General features: G+C 50.2%; 7 protein-coding genes and 1 non-coding gene across 8 annotated transcripts; 4 read left to right on the forward strand and 4 right to left on the reverse strand.

Moving 5' to 3' along the window:
- Nucleotides 1-489: 489 nt before the first annotated feature.
- GGI43DRAFT_380534 (uncharacterized protein) lies at nt 490-897 on the reverse strand (the record flags this gene model as incomplete). The annotated part of the gene is made up of 1 exon (XM_083202998.1): nt 490-897. One exon carries the CDS (start codon nt 895-897, stop codon nt 490-492), a length of 408 nt encoding a protein of 135 aa, XP_083064177.1.
- A 1,383-nt stretch (nt 898-2,280) lies between these two features.
- GGI43DRAFT_t43 lies at nt 2,281-2,364 on the forward strand. The gene has a single exon. It is a non-coding gene; the product is annotated as a tRNA-His (tRNA).
- Nucleotides 2,365-6,606: 4,242 nt separating this feature from the next.
- Nucleotides 6,607-6,881, forward strand: GGI43DRAFT_380535 (AN1-type zinc finger protein; the record flags this gene model as incomplete). Its single annotated transcript, XM_083202999.1, has 2 exons — nt 6,607-6,750; nt 6,807-6,881. 2 exons carry the CDS (start codon nt 6,607-6,609, stop codon nt 6,879-6,881), a joined length of 219 nt encoding a protein of 72 aa, XP_083064178.1.
- Nucleotides 6,882-7,808: 927 nt separating this feature from the next.
- Nucleotides 7,809-10,106, reverse strand: GGI43DRAFT_396425 (DNA glycosylase). Its single transcript, XM_083204961.1, has 2 exons — nt 8,930-10,106; nt 7,809-8,842 (listed from the first exon to the last, which is right to left on the reverse strand). Exons 1-2 carry the CDS (start codon nt 9,625-9,627, stop codon nt 8,278-8,280), a joined length of 1,263 nt encoding a protein of 420 aa, XP_083064179.1. The 5' UTR covers nt 9,628-10,106; the 3' UTR covers nt 7,809-8,277.
- A 537-nt stretch (nt 10,107-10,643) lies between these two features.
- Nucleotides 10,644-13,017, forward strand: GGI43DRAFT_249563 (uncharacterized protein). The gene is made up of 3 exons (XM_083200801.1): nt 10,644-10,877; nt 10,979-11,195; nt 11,262-13,017. The coding sequence occupies exons 1-3, from the start codon at nt 10,781-10,783 to the stop codon at nt 12,862-12,864; spliced, it is 1,917 nt and encodes a 638-aa protein (XP_083064180.1). The 5' UTR covers nt 10,644-10,780; the 3' UTR covers nt 12,865-13,017.
- A 1-nt stretch (nt 13,018) lies between these two features.
- GGI43DRAFT_249556 (uncharacterized protein) lies at nt 13,019-13,925 on the reverse strand. The gene has a single exon (XM_083200800.1). The coding sequence runs from the start codon at nt 13,646-13,648 to the stop codon at nt 13,151-13,153; it is 498 nt and encodes a 165-aa protein (XP_083064181.1). The 5' UTR covers nt 13,649-13,925; the 3' UTR covers nt 13,019-13,150.
- A 934-nt stretch (nt 13,926-14,859) lies between these two features.
- Nucleotides 14,860-17,503, forward strand: GGI43DRAFT_249588 (uncharacterized protein). Its single transcript, XM_083200802.1, has 2 exons — nt 14,860-15,938; nt 16,027-17,503. The coding sequence occupies exons 1-2, from the start codon at nt 15,124-15,126 to the stop codon at nt 16,934-16,936; spliced, it is 1,725 nt and encodes a 574-aa protein (XP_083064182.1). The 5' UTR covers nt 14,860-15,123; the 3' UTR covers nt 16,937-17,503.
- A 733-nt stretch (nt 17,504-18,236) lies between these two features.
- On the reverse strand, nt 18,237-19,826 carry GGI43DRAFT_396436 (uncharacterized protein). The gene is made up of 3 exons (XM_083204962.1): nt 19,328-19,826; nt 18,568-19,262; nt 18,237-18,496 (listed from the first exon to the last, which is right to left on the reverse strand). The coding sequence occupies exons 1-2, from the start codon at nt 19,430-19,432 to the stop codon at nt 18,645-18,647; spliced, it is 723 nt and encodes a 240-aa protein (XP_083064183.1). The 5' UTR covers nt 19,433-19,826; the 3' UTR covers nt 18,237-18,496; nt 18,568-18,644.
- Nucleotides 19,827-19,926: the final 100 nt, after the last annotated feature.

Below are 19,926 nucleotides of genomic sequence, written 5' to 3' on the forward strand. Positions count from 1 at the left end.
ATTCTATTGCTTCTATTGCTTCTATTGCTTCTATTGCTTCTATTGCTTCTATTGCTTCTATTGCTTCTATTGCTTCTATTGCTTCTATTGCTTCTATTGCTTCTACCGCCTCTAAGCGTATATAGCAGTTAACTATATTTATGTGGGCTAATTGCCTTATTGGGCCGCGGCTAGGGTATTGGATAACGAAGATGGAGTGCTGAATAATATTTCCCTATAAATACTCTTTAAAAATAAAAAATAAAAAAAAAAGAAACGGACAAAAAAAACCTCTAGACATGTCAATATAGTCGACCCAAGAATAGGCCAAGGCGGCTCGGTTATACCCGACGAACAGCATAGCATCTCTGTTCGGTTTCCTCGCGAACAATGGTCTCATTGTATGGACGGGACAGCGAAAGATGTTCTCGATCGATATCCTGCCGCCAAAAATCGGGGACAGGGTCTCGCCATCCTCAAAGTTAACCTTAGCAGCCTCTCACGCCACCATCACAGGCTTCGGTGTGCTTTTCGCCAACGCTGAGGATGCCGCAGCATGTAGGTGAGGAGCTCTACATTAGCCGCGTAGGGTGCGATGACGACAATCTTGGAGGGGTCAATGCCCTTGCATTTGACCAGGTCGACAGTGAAATTAAGCGCGATCTTGACTTGATCGGGACTCTTCTTCAAGCCGGTGGCGGGATCCGTGAACACGCGAGAGCCTGGAGTGTGCACAAAGACCGGCAGCAGCTTGTCTTTCGGACAAACTGCAACGGTCGGGTGTTTCTCCCGGATATAGCTCTCCAAGGCTCGGCCGGCTTCAAACTCAGGGGCAGAGATGTTGCAACTTTTGGCGTAGACATGAGGGACGCCATTGTAGACGATGTCGGACACCATATCGAACATGCCGTCGGCCATTCGCAGCTGAGTTGTCAGTCGGTATACAGGGATGCCGCGTACTTGGCAGGCATGTCAATGACGATATAAAAAATTCTCTGCTTCAAAACGTCCAGCAGAGTGTGGCCATCAGCAATGGGCTTGTTCTCGTTGATCCAGCCTTCCAATTCGGAAAAATACTGCGTATGAAGCACTTAAAGGCATGCCCTCGCCGTCGACAGTGGACTCGTTCCAAGGCCAAGAGAACGACATCGTCATTCTTTGCGTCATGGGGACCTGTGTTGCTCACACGGCAAAGATGCGGACTGGTGGTTTTTGGTGACATCAACGTCACCGGGCAATTGGTAGGCGATGAGGGCTAGGAGAAGGCCAAGGCCAAGGGAAAGGGCAAAGGCAAGGGGAAAGACAAGACCTTTGTGGTGGAGGGCCCCAATGGCGAGGTTTATTTCACCAAGGCCACAGCTCTCTGCAGGGTTCATGAGGCGCTCCACAGCGCTTGCCGGGTCATCACGATCCCCGTCGCCAAAACCTCTGCTGAGGCTGCTGAAAGCAAGCTTACTGTGTAAATACCAGCCATTGGTATAGCTAGACTCTGCCTAATAATAGATAACGCTCTTGAGCCACTGTGGCAATTCTCAAGATTTTAAAGGATTGTGCATTGTTTTCTATATAGGCAGGCGATTAACTGGCATGCTGGTCAGCTCCATGCATACCAATATCTATTACTTTGCTCTCCGTTTGGTAGTGAAAAATCTCCACACGCAGACCATCATAACACTCATTTCAAAACGATGAGCTGCCCAACTTGATGAACATTGAGCTGATGGAGATTCATCTACTAGAAGCAGTAGAGCCAGTAGAGCTGGTAGAGCTGGTAGAGCTGGTAGAGCTGGTAGAGCTGGTAGAGCTGGTAGAGCTGGTAGAGCTGGTAGAGCTGGTAGAGCTGGTAGAGCCAGTAAAGATGGTAGAGCCGATAGAGCCGGTAGAGCCGGTATAGGTAATAGAGGCGATAGAAGTAATATAAAATGAATTAAGTAAAGAACATTTTATATTACCAGTCTAGTAGAGTTATGCCAGTGTGCAATAATACCGTTGTGTGTTACAGTTGAAAAATTCCCTATTATTTTGCTCCCCGTTCGGTTGTGAAAAATCCCCACTTACAGCGGAAGTATCTACGGAGACACATCTACGTGCCTCTATATAGTAGTTGTATACTATCATTATATAGCCAATGCTTTTTTTGTTCATGTATCTGTGCTTACGTTTCTTTTTTTTCTCTTGTTGGTAGATACTGCAGTGCATCTGTTCTGTCCGCCGCTTGGCATATGTGTAGCGGGCCAGCAAGCGGGTTAATGGACCTTATACCTTTATGAAGCGATTTTCAATCAAACAAAGCATCAAACAGTTCATGTCGTATAGTGGACTAGTACAACAGTTTGTGGATTATTCGATTCACTGTAAACCCAGGTTCGATTCCTGGCATGGACACACAACAATTCGAGTTCTTTTTTGCTGTTTGGTGGTGGATCCAGGGCTGACTATGGAGACGCTACGACAACCACCAACACGCTTAGTAATAATCTAGCTAGCCCATATTAGTAATAATAGGAGCCTGTGACAATGGTAAAGTCATTCTTACAGAATTCTGAAAATTTTCTGTCTTGCTTTCGCTCATCCCGAGAGGTGTGAGCACCGATTGACTAAAGCGACGGAGCGGATCTCGAAAATGACGACATGGCTGTCACTGCCACCATGCTCAATGGCCTCATCTACAGCACAGTATTTTTGGCCGGCATTTCGTACGAAACTCGGCAGTTCCCATTGGGGCAGACACACCACAAGTGACAAGCTCGGAATGCTGAGCGGTGCTGATTTCGGAGGTTGCGCCGGAGGCGGATCCGGCCGGCAGCGAAAACATGGCAAGAGGTAATTCCGGAAAGTGCGATGGGCAGGATTTCCAAAAGCGGTCATTCACATGGTGAGAAAGACGAAAACGTATCGCATCGCGTGCAGCAACGTATGAGAAGTCTTTTTATGCGTGGCTATCCATATACACAAGAATGCACTGCAAGAAACATTGACGACGGTAATTACGCCGTATTAGCTGTTGGGGTATTTACCCATATATTATTTCCTGCGCGACGGAATTGGCTGCTTAACAATCATGCTCACAGAAAGGATGCGTTGGCCGCAAGGTATGGTTTGATTATCCAGGATTCTATGCGCTCCCTGCAGTGAAGCGCGCTCCAGTACAGTAAAGGCAATGGCTTGATCCCAGCACTCATCAACGTCTATTGCGCGCTTGCTTGGTGCTGAGCACGTCTGGCTAAGAAGAATCCCTTTATAGCAGTACTAATGTAAGACAGCTATTCAAAGGTATCTAGCAGTAGTATCCTGTATTCAATAGTACTTGTGACCTGTCTAATTGCTGCTCGAGGTACAAAGTACACAGGGGCCCAAGACACAGCACACGCACGCACTCATTCATTTTACCTGAGAGTCGTCAGCGCTGTCAGCCTAGAAGCGGTCGGGGGAGCCTGGTCCAGGACTTGCAAGCGGCTACGTCACAGCCAGTAAAACTCCACCAGCGGGCGAACCAAGTACATTCATAGCTGCTGAAATTGCACTCGATACCCTCTGATGCTACCTACCGTTGAGAGCACCTTTGTAAGATGAGAAGCCATGTAATTTGAGAGAGTATGAGAGAGTATTAGGTAGCATTAGCATCCAGGTATCTAACGATTAAGTAGTAATACTAAGTTTAGCAGGAATACTCCCTACATGTACTTTATACGTGCTATCTTTTTAAGCAGAGATATACTAGCGAGAAAGCAGCAGGCTGACAGAAACTGACTGATCTTTTGCGCGCGCGCGACTTTTCAGCCGTCGAGTGCATGACGGTCTGGCAAGTCATGTCTTACGTCTCGCCATCTGAAGGGGGTGGTTTCCGGCTTTGGGGCTTCCGGCGCCTGAGGTGAAACGGGCTGGAGAACAGTCGATCTCGCTTCCGCCTAAAGACCACCCGCTTGAAAAAATCAGACGCATTTCATTCGATTTTGCTTTACGAGCGCTAAAGAACTTTTTATTCCGAGCCTCTCAATGTAACGGCAGCGGGCAGGAAGCGCTGGATACGGTGTTCACTTATCCATGTAATTGGTACTGTATGGATCTGACTTATATAGCACGCGACCTTTGTAGTCTTCTTGGTGTAACTCAACCCCCAACGCTTCGTTACGTGGAGCCCGTTTGTTGCGCATGCAGGGAAAGGAGAAAAATGACTAGCAGGAGTCAATTGGCCGCAATCCCTTATTCTCCGGCTACTATCGTGTGTGACGCTGGCCTGTTCCCTCGTAACACTGTTGTCGCTGATGCTGCTCCATGGCATGTGTGATGTCCTGTGATATACGGCCTGTGATGCTGTGCTGTTCCCGTACTAGATATGCACGCATCGGCTTCTGCATCGCAAGAGTCAGGCTTCCCGCCGACGCGATAGGAAGATGGACCCCCGTCGCTGCTGGGGCCCAGCAAGCGGCCTTGCATCTGCGGCGGCGCATGATTCCCCACGATGTATCGATACGGCTCCATGCATTGGGTCGCGCCGGCGAAGGGGTTGCTTCGTACATACATACACATGCACATACATGGCATGGCCTGGGGATATCCACCGCTACGTGTTCGCTGCTCTGGACTTACGCTAGCAGCTCGTAGTACTTGTAGTAGCGTTATTCGCTGTGACTCCTACGACTACTGGCGTTGGCTGCGCTTAGCATGGGATTTTGGGATCTAGAGGGGCTCTAAGCGATGGGTGATGAGCGGGAGGAAAATAAGGTGTGATCACGTTGTTGCGAGATGGCGACCCAAGGACAAGGTGAGTGGTGCCCAACCGGTGCAAACGTCGGGAATGTGGGCGACGAGCCAAGGAGGATCAAGTAGCAATACAACCACGGGTAGAGATAAGGTGGTGATCATTCATGATGGTGTTGATTTTCCCGGCAGTAGTCGTTGTTCTAGTAGTAAAACGGTTCTTGGCAAGCAAGCAATCGTCTATCGTCAATCCCACGTTTTATTGATTTTAGGGGGAGGGGCTTCGTGCATCACGCTGTGCTATGGTATAAGCCGGACTACTCTCAGTGACTGCAGCTTTTGATCTCGGTCCCATTGACCGATGCTGCTTCTACTTCTTATCTCTCTTCCCTCCCCCTTCTTTGCTCTCGTCCATCTCAAATCCAATCTGGCCTCCCAGAATGAATACTACTATCCTCAGTCAGCAGTAGAATCATACACACTACGACCGACATCACGTCACGCCCGCTACTCAAGGACCGACACCGCTTTCGGAGAAAGGTCAATAGTGCAAGACTTACAAGCACAGTCACTCTAACGTGCTAGGCCCCAGCCCCCCGGGAAGGGTAACCCAGACCAAGGCCAGACCAAGCAATAAAGGGTCACAGGCCAACGGGTTGTACTGCGACTTTTCGTATCCGTACCCAGTTCCCATCAGGTTAGTACCTGCTAATTCGCTATCAGAGGCCGCTCTGGCATCTTGTCGTGCGGGCTGCGGCGTTTGATTGGAAATCGGAAATGATGGGACAATGCGTCTCGCCTTCGTATCTCTTGTCTGGCTGCCCAGTGAGTGGTTCACTCAGCTCCGGGGGGCCACAGATAAAGAGGCCCAAACGGCCGCATTTCGAATCCCTACTTTTCTTTTTGCAGCGTCACCGCAACTCACTCACACATGTACGTCTAGGGCGTCTTGCTTCAAAAAACACCTGCCCAGCTACTGCTTTGCTTGCGTTCAGCTGCTCCCTCCAGTCCCGGCCGCAATTCCAGACGGGCCCCGCCACCAAAGAGAGACCCTTGCCTGGCTTGTACTTACACCCCGGTGCGGCTGTTTCTCTACTATTGTCTAGGCACGGCCGTATAAACTGATCACGCATACTCGTGATATAGCCGAGGTGACCATTGCTTCATTCTGATCATCCAAGTGGGAATCAATTCATTTCCGCTTCCACCTGCACTCAATTTCATAAACCTCACATCAGGTACGTTTCAAAAGCAACAAAGAAAGAAAAGAACAAACAGACAAGAGCCGGAAAATGCCAAACCTCAAAAAGAGCACCGGATAAGGCAATGGCGCCCCCATTCCCCGTTTCAACTTACTATGCCCGCACCCCCCCTTAGGGAGAAGAAGCTGAGAGAAGGAGATTCCACCCGAGTCTCGCTCGTCCTTCTTTTCTCTTCTAAAGCCACTGAGAGGGGCGATCCGTCCGGGAGGCAAATTCACACACCCCCGGGGCTGGCTGGGACTTGGAGCGGCGGCGCATACTCCACCGGACCACCGGGTGTGAGTGGCGCCTCGCTCGCTGAATGACTTGGGAATCCTCTTGTCTTGTCGTTACCCCCTTGCTGGCCTGCGCTTGGGTCGTCACTCGATTCGCATATAAAGCCTCGCGCCGTCCGCTGTTCGCAAGATCGCTGACTCAAAGTTCAGGTTTTCCTTTTTCATCTCATATCAAATCTATCGGCGTCAATCTTCCGTCACTCGCTGTCGGCTCCCCCCTAGTGTCTTGCTATTATTAATAGAAGCCGTCTCGGCCACTACTTAAACACCGTCCTCGACAGAACACTCGTTGGCATCACATCACACGACACGAAGCCGCCTTTTCAGACTACATTCGGCTCCGGCTACATTTTTACTACCTTTAGACATCTTCTCCTCACTCGCCCAATATGCCCGCCAAGAAGCTCCGTTGCAACGCCAAGGACTGCCGAGAGGCTGCCCAGCGCATTGTTGGAGACTGCACATTCTGCAATGGCCACTTCTGTGGCAAGCACCGTCTGTTAGAAGATCACAAGTGCAGCGGCTTGGAAGACGTAAGCTTTGCTCTATCATCTTCTAGAGTACTACCAGAATCTAACAAGTGTATTAGTGCAAGAAGCAGTCCCACGCTCGCAATGCTGCCCAGCTAGAAGCTGAGAGGACGCAGGTCATCCGAGGCGTCTAATTTACACCCTTGCCAACCTCCCAACGGCGATCATCCAACAAACCACCTGACCACTTAATTACCGCACATCCTACGGTTTTTCATACACTTCGATTTTACCTACCATTCTCATTCACACAACCTGATTTGGCGTATGCATCGGCCCAATTCAAACTCACGGACCACGATTACATGAATATTCTTTTTGATCTTTATTTGGAGCAATATGGGGTTGTCACGGCGAGAGGAAGTTCGGTGCTCTTGTCTTTTCTTCTCTGAGGAGAGAGAGTAAAGCAAGACGAGACGGTGCTATCAGAGCCCTTCGTACCTTTTTGTATATTTCTACCATTTATTTCACTGGTGTACTGTTTCGGTCGGAATAGTTGCGGCTTTTGGATCGCACGGAGTATTAGGCATGTTTCATCTATTCGGCATTTTATCTAGGGGGATATTAGGAGCCATTTCCGCATTGATTGCTGTTTGATCTTTATTAGTTCATTTTGAATATGATGAAACCAAATTCGTTAAATAAATTCGTTAACCAAAGTAACTGAACAATCGTGATATTAAAGCCCCATGAATGAAAATCACTCCATTGCATGATTGGCAAGGTGATTGATGTGTCTCGCGAGATTCGCTGTAAAAGGGAGTTCAGTAAGTGATGACGCTTGTTTGCGTGTCATATTTCCGGGTCTCGGCATTGACACTTGACCGGATCATGCAGAGACAAATCAGTTTGAATTCCAATCTTCCCAACTTGACTCAATATAGCCGGCGGGGCTTATTGCCATTTCGGCTGATGGGACGGCCCAATGCCGACCAGCCTCCGAAGCGCAGCCTAATCAGCTTGGGGTGAAGTGAATGCAACGACAAGACAGCGAGTAATTAAAAAAACGAAATACGCGGACAAGGGAATTGCCTAGTATGGAGTATGGTAATATTATGATTCTGACTACTACTACCTGGCCATTCAAATGACGGATATTACGGAAACAGCTCAGCAAATGTATAATACGTAGCTCAAAATAACATAAGCCCAACGACAGACATGATGCGTATGAAGGATCGTGTATCAAAGAAGCAAGAAGAGGGTGAGAATGGCGAGCTTTGAGTACAACGATTGCGCAAACACACGCTGTAAGGCAAGTCACAAAAATAGCTATGAAGATGCGTGTCTAGCTCTTGTTATTCGGCTCTATATAGCTATATACATGTATACCCATCTAAAGTGCGTTGAGAGTAAGAAAAAAAGCCCAAAGGCCAGTAATATGCTTACATGTGGTATCACGCTACGTGGCGAGCTGCAAACTCCACGTCCTAAAGTTGATTCATCGGCGAGCGAAGTCGGGGCTCCTCCCTCGGGGAACATGTGTCTATCTCCAATACGATGATATGCAAGTCTTTTTTCTAGTTCTTATCAGTCTTCTTCCTCTTTCTTGACCTTGACCTCGAAGTCGACCTCCTCCTTAATAGTGGCCTCTGTCTTGACAACCGCGCCGACACTCTCTCTCTTCACTTCTCCTTCTCCTTCCTCTTCCTTCTTTTCGACCTTGATATTCTCCTCCTTAATCAGCTCCCCTTTAATCTTCCTCCCTTCAAGAACCTTCTTCCTCTCCGCCGCCTTACAAAGCCCCTGCAATCCCAAATCGCAATTGCCACACCGCCGTCCCACGGGCAAGCACACGCTCTGCCCTAGTCCCACGAGTAGGCTGTTGATTTCGCGCCACCGGTCGTGCGGCAGCCATGACTGCAACGCCAGCCGAGTCTCCTCAGGGTTCTTAGTCTTATTCCACCCCCACATATTGGTGATGCGATGGACGTGCACGTCGACGCCGATACCCTCGGTGCGGTTCCAAGCCACGGACATACAGAGGTAGGCCATCTTGGGCCCAACGCCGGGAAGGGATGTCAGGCCCTGTATTGTGTCTGGGATGTCGCCGTTCCACTCGTCTCGGAGGATTTCTGCAGTCTTTTTTATGTATCTGAACATTAGAGTGAGGTTAGCATATTCCATGTAAAACAAAAAGAAGAGCTAGAGTAGAAGAAGGGGGAAGGGGCGTAGAACGAACTTGGTCTTGTTGTTGTGGAATCCAACAGCCCAGATCATCTGGTTCAGCAGATTCGGATCTACTGCCAGCACATTGTCCAGATTCAAGCCGACCGGCGCTCCGGGTTTATACGCCGGCAGTTCTGTCTGCAGCTTCCGCATCACCACCGCCGTGACCGTGTCCTTCGTCTGACTGGACAGCATCAGTGCAATCAGCGAGTGCAGCCGCTGGTCCTTTGGCGAGGCGTTCCTGTCCGCCAGACGCTCGCAGCCCATTGTGTCTACCGCAGCTCCGTAGGCGGCGCCACCCGGCGCACGCATCTTCCTCACGACATTGTACATCTCTTCCCAGTCAGATGGAGGGGAGACTGTCGATTCGCCGGTTTCCGGATCCGAGACTTTACACGCGGGCTTGCGGGCACGGCGTGCGCTCTTCGCAGGGGCCGCAGCAGCTAACATGGCATCGAACTTGTCGTCTTCGTCCGAGTCGGCTTCGGCCTTGGCCAATTCAGCGGAGAACGAGGCATCAGAGCCTCTCCTGCGTTTCTTCGGCGGCGGGCTGATGCTGTCCTCGATATCGGGCGTCTGCTCCGTCTTCACGCCCGCATTATGGGCGAACCGCGCAAGGGAGGATCGCGTCGTGCGCCGCGGTGGCGAGGCAGAATCTGCGGCTCGCCTTACCAGCTTGGCAGTGTCTTTTGAGATTCGTGATGTTCGCATTGTGACAGATTGACCAAGTGGGTCACTTAACGGCCATGTTGTGAACGGTTCACTGTCATGGGTTTTGACGCTGTAGGTTGTTTGTTTAGGGGGATCGTGGGCCGATGGAAAAGCGTGAATCCCGAAAAGTCGGAAATCCGGGGATGCTGCATGACGATGGGGGGCGCTATTGCGGCGCTTGCATGCTATGCGTACCTTATTTTGGCATATTTTCTTCTACCTATAGCGAAAAGGGTACACATGAAAATTATATATTCTGTAAAGCTGTAGGGAGGCGACTTGTGCTATTATATTACATCTCTTGTATATCTTTTCAGGGTCCCTCTGGATCGGTTGCGCTAAATGCAGGGTAGCAGTTGAGAAATGGTAGCAGTAAGAATTGAAAATTGTTCAAGTACGCTGAGTTGTGGAATGTAATTCTATTTCTGATTAAATAGTTGTCAATAATAATAATTTTGTTAACAATAGACTGATCTGTCTTATACATAGTGCGTGAAGGTTTAAAGAAGTAACCTAGGATTTCATCTTGAGATCCCCTTTTTAGATACTTTTGTAGATACAAGACTAGCCGATCAGTTGCCAAAATGAACCTTCAACTGCTTGTATACAGCATCACGCTGCTCCGTAATTCGGACGCTGTTTCTCTTCTTCTAATGCAATGCAACCTGACATCATAAAATATCAACTATCCAGTACATCACGGAACTGTTCCGCCATATCAGCTGTTCTCATCTGCAGCATCAATTCTCTCGAGTTTCAGCTCGAGCCTCGGCTGGCGCCTGTGCAAGACTCCACACCACCTTATTTGGAAAGAGGGAGCCGTAATAACGACCCGCTCACGATTGGCTCAGCCCAACTTGCATCTGACAAGAGCTTGAGGAGCACATACAGCTGTAAGCTGGGATACAGTAATCTTAATCGCTGGCGCCAAAAACTCCCGCTGCAGCGTCTGATGCCTCCAGCTGCACGCTAATACGGGCGGTTTCGTATATCACCCGGCTATCCACCTCTTTGTTTGGTCCCGCGCTCAACCTGACATCTCATCTCCAAACACGCCATTTCCTTCGCGTCGAGCGCGAATTGCTGATTGAATTAATTGAGTGCGCCTGTATCTACTCACAACACCGTCTGTCTCCGTATTCTCCTAGATATAATGCAGCCCTCAGGGGCAAACAAGGGGTTTTTTCAACCTCCCCCAATCTTGCCTAACCAATTTTATGACGATGTTTCCTTTCGCAGATGCTTCAACTGTGAGTGAGAGCCAACAACGTAAACAAAGGCAACCAGCGCGCACCCGTCGCTTGAATCACAATTTTGCGCAATGATTACGTTGCTAATGAATGCTGCGCAGTATTTCTTCCATTTAGCGTAATTACCGAAGTTGAGGCTGAAGTTGCAGCCTTGGGCAGGGATGTTCTCTCGGACGAGGTGTTTGCCTGGATCACTGATGCTGAGCACAACAAGCCCTACATCAAAGGTAGCGGCCGAGATGCTTTTGGTAGGCTGCAAGGCGAGCTTGTGACTGGCGAAGGATGGCGCGAGCTGCAAAAGTTTGGCCTGTCCAGAGGGTGAGTTGATTTCATTGATGCCATTCTGGGAACCCCGATTGCTGACCTCTGTCGCGACAACGATAGCTTCGTTGCCACCGGTTATGATACCCCTTATGGCGCCTTTTCCCGTCCTCTGCAGTATTTGCGCCTGCATCTCTGGGAAGCGTCGTCTGCAAATGTGACTTGCCCTTCGGCAATGCAGGATGGTGCCGCTGCTCTTCTAAGGAGGCATCTGGCATCTCGACGTCTTAGCGAGACAGAGCGCATTGTTTTCGACGACGCTTACCGCCGCCTCATCTCACGCGACCCAAGCGTTGCCTGGACCAGTGGGCAATGGATGACGGAGCGCACTGGCGGCAGTGATGTATCTCAGACTGAGACCATTGGTCTCTACCAGCCCGAAGATGCCGAGGGTGCTCTCGCGTCGAAAGAAGGCAAAATCCCCCTTGGACCGTGGAGCATCCATGGCTTCAAATGGTTTTCATCCGCCACAGACTCAAATATGACCATCCTGCTGGCTCGTACTTCCAAAGACAAGCTCAGCACCTTTTTTGCGCCCATGCGACGACACGACCCCAAAGCCAAAACAATGACTGGTCATCCCAAGTCTGACGGAACTCGACTCAACGGCGTGTGGATCCAGCGACTCAAGAACAAGCTTGGTACGCAATCACTTCCCACCGCTGAGCTTGTGTTGGAAGACATGCGCGGCTGGATGATTGGCGAAGAGGGTAGGGGCATCAACGAGATTAGCACAATCCTGACCATCACTCGAATTCACAACGCTGTGACGGCCTGTGGATATGTCGGTCGTGGACTGGGTATTGCAAGGGCATATGCTCGACGACGAGAAGTCGGAGCTGGCCGCGGTGCCCGGATGAAGCTGACCGAGAGTACGCTGCATATGCGCACCCTCGCCAACTTGACTGCTGAGTACCACGGGTTGATGCTCATGAGCAATTACTGCGGCTACATGCTTGGCCTTTCTGAGCATGAAGCGACGCCACCAACATCTGCTCTCGCAGCTCTCACACCTCCGGCTCAGTATATCGACCCGCTTCTTCGTATTATCGTGCCTCTCGCCAAGGCTTATGTATGCAAGGCTGCTGTCCCGCTGCTCTACTCATGCATGGAATCGCTCGGTGGTGTAGGCTATCTCGTCAATGAGGAGCAGGAATATCTCAACGTGGCTCGACTCTACCGCGACTGCTGTGTTCTGCCCATCTGGGAGGGCACAACCGATGTCTTGTGTACGGATATGATCCGCGCGCTGAAGCACCCCAAAACGGGAAAACAGTCGCTCAATGCGCTAGAAAGCTTTATCAAGACTTCTTCCTCATTCAACGAGGAAGCCGTCGTCAAGCGCTACAATTGGGACCCTGTAGGAAAGTGGACTGCTCTGAGGGCATACATTGATGAAAGGGACCAGGCTGCTTTGGTCGGCGAGGGCAGAGAGATTCTATGGGACGTGGCGGAGATACTCATTTCCTTGCTGCTCTTTGTTGATGCCGCCACCGACCAGAATGAAGCTGCCAAGGAAATTTTCCGCCGCTTCGTCGATGACAAGTTTTCAAAGGAGAAGCGCTCGAGAGATACTCCGGCAGAGGAACTGGAGAAAGATCTGGCTATCGTGTATGGTGTTGAAGAGGCGGAGGCTGTGGCTAGAGAGATTGCTCCGAAGCTGTAATCGAATTTAGTATCAATTTGTATTTTTTCTGGTCAGGGATATTTAGGATATGTAAGGTTGGGGCCAGACTTGTATTACTTTAGCGGTAAATATATACTTTTTAATTATTCATATAAAACTGCAAAGTGCTAAAAATGAGTAGAATGTCCAGCATTCTGTATCTGTGTCAAAAATATATACATGAAAGAAGTATAGATGAAGAGAGACCATAAAACGCCACCATAGGTATGAATCACATCTCTACATGCATGAGAGCGAGTGTGAGGCTTCGAATAAACGGATGAGTTCACGCAGTAAAACTCGAGCATGTTCCCTGAAGACCAGTTGCTTCCAACTGAATATTCCTGCATCCAGTTTCGGATCCACCAGACGAAATGAATTCACCTCCACTCTGGTTGGGACACGCCTGATAAGTCGGAGAGCCATTATGCAATAGTAAAAGGTTGCTGCTATTACTACCGTTGTGGCCCAGTGTCCACACGTCATCGCCAGGGGTAGGATCAAGGCATTGAAAATGTCCATCCCAGGTAATGATACAAGCATTGTCGAAGTCATCCCAGAGGATGGGTTGAGATTTAGAGGGGTTGAAGCAGTACAGTCCCTTTGGCTGACTTGCATCCAAGTAGAGGAAGCCGTACTCCTTGTTCTGCTGGATGACCTCGTTGGTGGAAGGGTCGGTGAGGGAGAAGCAGCAGTAGCCGGCTGGGACGTCGTAGTCCCTGGGGATGACGAGAGCGGATGTAATTGAGGAAAAGAGAAAGAGGAATAGCTTTGAGGAGAGCATTGCGACGTTTAGTTTGAGAACGTGATAGACTGGTTATACACTGAGATGTTGATAGATCGGGATATACTTGGACTGTCTTAAGCAAAATGAATGCTACACTGAATTGCTTTTTGGAATATTGTAACGGGGAGAACTAGAGAATTTATAGTTGAATCACAAGACTTTCTCGATTGTTACCAGCTCCATTTTATGCTTGTAAAACGGGCGTTATGAATTATGAGCAGGCGAAGCCCAATGGAGAAGCTAAGAATCTGCAAACTAAGTCAACATCACTATCACAGTGTTCACCAGATGGAGCCATCATAACTCCATCCGACATCCAGAGACACTGAATGGCAGTCACGAAGCTCCACTAGCCATGAAAGTTTGAGAACAAAGGTTATAAGCGCCCTGCTAGCTATGGGGTCACTGTGATATCCCCAAACGGCATGTAGTGGGATTTTGGTGCTGGTGATCGACTAGCGAATCAGCGCCGAGAGGAGGCCTAGCTAGCCAGTAGCGCATCTCCCTGTTTTGGGCGCAAGATCACCACCACAGGCTGCCAAGAAAGATGACTGGTCAATATGAGTGTTTCGTCTATTATAGTGAGTTATAGTGATAAAACGTTATTAGCTATGATGAGATCTGTCAAGGGCCGTTTTACTTGATGGCGATGCAGGGGTTTAGATGTGATTAGATGGATAGCGGGCAGAGACCTCAGCCTCACTGTTGCTGGCCACCATGAGTGGTGGAATCAAAGGACCACCTGCATAAGCTTAAGAATCGGCTAAACAACCAGGCGAGTTAATCAGTTGATTATTTTGTGACGAAAACATTTCACAAGCAAGTTTTGTTTCTTGTATACATATAGTCAGAGCATACTGACCAACATGTGATTTGCATAGAGACATGTGCATATGCAACTTGTGCTGAATACAATAGATGAGACATTCATTTTCTCTTGCCATTTAGGCTTTTATTAACCTGCCAAAGCTCAGATCCAGCATATAATTTTCTGTTAAAATTTGATGAGCTGATATCGCCACGCGTGCCTGCCTTTGCCTGGATTTGGAATAACAAGTTCAGCCACATGCGAGTCTAGCCGTGAATATCCTAACCACATGCAAATAGTCCAGCAGCCAGCGCGCTGCACAACTCGGAAGACTTACACGCGCCTTCACTGCTGTACTTTTCCAACCCCAACGTAATTAAACCACCCAAAAAGCCCACTGACTGCTCGGTCGTGAGTCACGTCTGCCTGCATTAAGCGCATCCTTTCAACGGCCCCGGCCGACTAGCCGGAGCTAATACATGTAGTCTCCGGCTTTCTGGCGACCTCCGCGCCGAAGTTTTTCTTCATAAGGCTGCCAACAGCCGGACGGCCAACGACTCCGCATTTCTGGGGCAGACCGCTTTCTACTTTCTTATCACTGTATTACCAAGCCCAGCAGACAGCGGTATCGTGCAGTAAAAAATCATACTTGCCTCCTTAAAAAATGCCCATCCCTGATGACCTCTGGGAGGAGCTCTCCCAAGACCTCCCCTCCAAGTCGGATCCCTTCCTGCAGCAGTATTTGGCGGGCCGCGAGAGCCTCATCGGCAAGGAAAAGGAAACCAGATCAGATGCCTCGTTTCGCAAGGCCCTGACGCCCATCGCGAGGCGCGCCTGTGCCATTGTCGACCGCATCCGCGCCCAGGAGCAGGCCACCGTCTGGACGCCCAATGTCGAGGAGCAGCTCGCCCAGGAGACCAAGCAGAGCATCTTCCCCGGCATGATGTTCATGCTGGCCAAGGACCGCATGGAGCAGACCAAGCTGTGGAAGATTGTGCGCCGCATGCCCAAGGGGTGTCTGCTGCACGCTCACATGGACGCCATGGTGGACTTTGACTTTATCCTGGACCAGCTTCTCAAGACGCCGGGGATGCACATGTCCAGCGACGTGTCTTTAAAAACTCATGAGGCCAGAGAGAATGCCATCTTCCGCTTCAGATACCGGGCCAAGGAACTTGTAAACGGATCCATTTGGGATGAAGCATACGAACCAGGCTCGTTTCTTTTGCTCACCAAGGTCGCCGATGAGTTTCCAGAGGGAGGTCGGCGAGGGTTTCTAAAATGGCTCAAGAGCCGTTGCACGCTTTCACTGGTCGACAGCCATGAGCAGCGCCACGGCATCGATGCCATTTGGGAGAAGTTTGCCAAATGTTTTGTTGTCGTTGCAACCATGATACACTACGAGCCCATGTTCCGTGCCTTTCTGCGTCATTTGATGAGCCTTCTCAAAGCAGATGGAGTAAACTGGGCTGAGCTTCGGTATGAGTTTCCTCTCTCATCCCCCCTTTCATTAATACGCATCTCTTTATTCTGTTTTATAAATATTATAAAGGACTGATTAAAATAGTTTCACATGGCCACTGGATTACTGCCGTGACCGCTGCGAAGAGCCGGAAAAGGACTACAGCCACATGTGCAAGGTCATTGAGGAGGAAGTTGCCAAGTTCAAGGCCACAGAGGAGGGCAAAGGTTTCTGGGGTCTCGCTTTAATCTGGACGACGCTTCGAAGTTTCGAGACGCGCCGCATAGTCGAAAACATGGACCACTGCATCACGACCAAGATGGAATTCCCCCAGCTCATTGCAGGATACGACCTCGTGGGGCCTGAAGACCTCGGCAAGCCACTGACCGACCTGCTGCCCGAGCTCTTCTGGTTCCGAAAGCAGTGTGCGCAGGAAGGCGTCAACTTGCCCTTTTATTTCCACGCAGGCGAGACGCTCGGGGACGGTTCCAGCACAGACAACAACTTGTTCGACGCCATCTTGCTCGGCACTCGCCGAATCGGCCACGGCTTCAGCTTATACAAGCACCCTCTGCTCATCGACATGGTCAAGGACAAGCGCATCCTCATCGAATCGTGTCCCATCTCAAATGAAGTCCTCCGTCTCTGCGGATCCATCACCGCCCACCCCTTGCCCGCCCTTCTTGCCCGTGGCGTTCCATGCAGTCTCTGCAATGATGACCCGGCGATGCTGGGACAGGACACCGCCGGCATGTCTCACGACTTCTGGCAGGCTCTTCAGGGTTGGGGCAATCTAGGCCTGGCCGGTCTGGGAAGCCTGGCGGAAAATAGCATTCGATGGTCAACTTTTGAGGATCAGAACCAGGAGGAGTGGGCAAAGGGCATCAAGGAGGCTAGTCTCGGCAGCGGCATCAAGGCAGAGCGGCTGAAGGAGTGGCAAGTGGAGTGGGAGAAGTTTTGTCTCTGGATTGTGACCGAGTTTGGAGAGGAGTATGACCCTGGAGAAAATGTGTGAGGTTGTCTAGTAGTATCTGAAAAGAAAATACTAAAAAAGGCTTGAGCTAACTGTTGATTGAGAATAATTTCTTTTTTTCCCTTCCATTTCTTTATCTCATCTTGTATGGGCATCCTTTGTCTTCGACGCCCAGCTTCTCCAACGTAATGGCATAGGACCAGAGTATTGCTGTCGGGTCATGTAGGCACAAAGCCGTTTAGCTGATTAGTACATGTAGGTGCTATAAAAATACTTGAAACATACATATCCAAGTAGATTCGGTATTTAAGCCGCTCATCGTCAATTGATAGCTTTCCTCATTCACTCCTCTGCACTAACAGCTGAGGCATTGAGATTGCTTCAAGCACGACATCAGCTGAACCCACCATAGTGCCCGATAGCCGCCGCCACCGCTAAATCCCCCGTAGCATCGCTGGCCAAGACCGCTGTGGGGACCTGGAGCTGACATGCACAGGCACTAGACCAGCGCCCAACGAGCGGTGCATGCAAGGACATTCCATATTTCGTAGGTAGACGCTCCCTAAAGGCAATAACAGCAGCCACCTACGGCAGGTACAGACGATGGCCCCTGCCGGACTCCGTGCTAACGCGACCATCTGCCAGGGCCTTTTTTCAGCTCGCTTGTCAGCTGCCCTCGTCGAAAAACTCCTCTTCTACTTCGTAATTCCCTCTCAAATTCTCCAAAAACCACTTCTTTCGCAGTTCGACTGCCCTCCAGGACAGGTGTGAGACTGCGTCGCTTCCAGCCTGCCGTGGCTTGCGCGGACTCGGCGGAGATCCAATGACCTGCTGCCAGCGTGCAACTCCTTTGCGGATTCGACTAATGAATGGCATTGGTGAGCGCTTACGACCCCTACGACCACGCCCTGATGGAATGGTTGCGAGTCTGAGACATCGGGGACGACACGCGAATCAGACGAAATGCCAATTTGGCTGCCTGCCGTACTGTACGAGTGCACGGTCTGGTCTGGCCGCCTCCCAAGATTATTTTGGGTCGCAGCTTGCGGAGATTGGTGCTGGGTATCATGCTATTTCCATTTGCCCTCATATCGCTACTACTTTGTGTGACAGGAGAGGCTCGAGGGACACTCGTATCTATTAGTTACAGGCCGCTACGAGCAAGTGCTCGATGAATGCAGGCATCTGACGCTTTTATATCACTCCAGCTCGCTGGCCCAATATCCAGACTATACCATGGACGATTTTGTTTGTTTTCCCATCGAGGGATGCAAAAAGAACCAAAGCCTGACACAACGCCGGCTCCAATCCATGTCGTTTCCATGCCAATAAAAGAAGAAAGAAAAAAAAAAAAAGACAAAGCCTCCGCCCCCCAAAAAAGACAGGGAAAAGAGAAAATTCTGTGCTATGGCTTCCCGCTAAAATGCTTGCCATATGCTCGTCAGCCAGGCTCCGAATGTCACTGGCTGGACGCTGACGCTATTGCTCCGATTGACGGCTTCGTTTAGTGTCGCCTGTGAGAAGTCGTACCGCCCGTTGGCCGTCGCAAGGAGCCTCTGATAGTATGCCACCTTGTCATAGTCGCACAGTTGAACATAGTAGGTGAGCAAGGCTTCTAGTTCTGCGGGCTGCTGTACATGTCGTGTAAACACCGCTAACAACTTGTGCATTAGCTTTTTGTGTCACCTGCCAGGGTCTTTTGGCGTGGGCACCCCATGGAGACTGAGATTCTGGGCTGTGCCATGACTAACTAACCATTGCAAGCGGTGCTGTATGTGGTGATGAGGTCTCGGACTTTCAGCCGGTCCCCATACATAGTAAACTCGCGGGGCCAATGCGAGGGCCCCAGGTCAACAGCTGCTACGATGTATCGAACCACGTCGTACACCGATGTGAGGCAGACACGTACCGAATGTCCCTTGGAATCCTGTTCCGGATACTCGGCTGTGGCTGTGCCAGAATTGACGAGAAATTCTCCAGGACCGCCCACGCCAGAGCCGTGGCCGATGCCGAAGGTGTTAATCATGCCGTAAGGATGAAATCGCTCCATGAAGAGGCCGCATGAAAAAATGGTGTATTTCATTCGTGACGATTCAGACCACTGCTTTAGCAAAGCAAGCGCTTGCGAAGATCCGCGATCTAGGGGATCGTTCCGCGACGGCCGTCGGCTGAGGGACCCTTCGAATTCTGAGGGGACAAACATGCGGACGCGCCCGCGCCCGGAAGCATCGATGAGATTCAGCTGCTCGGTGCCGGATATCGTTGATATGACCAGATCGACCCCTTGGAGCGCATAACCTAGGCTGTTGTGATCGTGGTAGTCTACGACATGAACTTGGACGTCGAACTGGTCGAATTCGGGCCTTGCCTACATCGCAGGGTTAACACGCAAAATCCCCGAGCTCCATGGAAATGTGGCGTGGAAAACCCAACAGATCTTGATAGAACAACAACGTTGTACGCATTCGCCGCCTGTGCTAATTCTGTCGCCAGCAGAAACCCGAAGCCCCTTCCGCCGGCGACTGCAATCCGCATCATGATGTTACCGTTGCGCAGCCAATGCAGGCCGCTGTCCTATGTGTTTTCGCACTCTCGCTAGGCGTGATTGTGTAGCGTATTTTTTGCTCTGTTTTCACGATGGGAGTGGTATTGTTTTAATGATGTCGCAGGATAGTGTGCGGTTCATGTGCGTATAAATACCAAACTGGGGCCTCAATTTTCCGCGACATTGACGTTACATTTGCCCATACACACCATGCTGCAATTGCCGTGCATATGCGACAGAGGGACGAATGGACAGACGTCTTGGCCTGCCGCGGGAAAAGGACACATACATATGTGATAACTATCCGGAATTGTGCAGAATATGGCACACTATCCGACTTTCTTTCTTATACTGTAGTCATTAGAGACCCAACGAAGGGAGGGAATGAGGGGGGACGATGTGCCGTGGGCGAGCCTGGCCTTTTTTTCTCCTGCGTCGGGATGCACTTTTCATTTACTTATGCCGCTGCGCGGGCCACACTATGCGT

Source organism: Trichoderma evansii, assembly GCF_050947405.1.
Source record: "Trichoderma evansii strain SZMC 28006 chromosome Unknown GGI43scaffold_3, whole genome shotgun sequence".
Lineage (NCBI taxonomy): Eukaryota > Fungi > Ascomycota > Sordariomycetes > Hypocreales > Hypocreaceae > Trichoderma > Trichoderma evansii.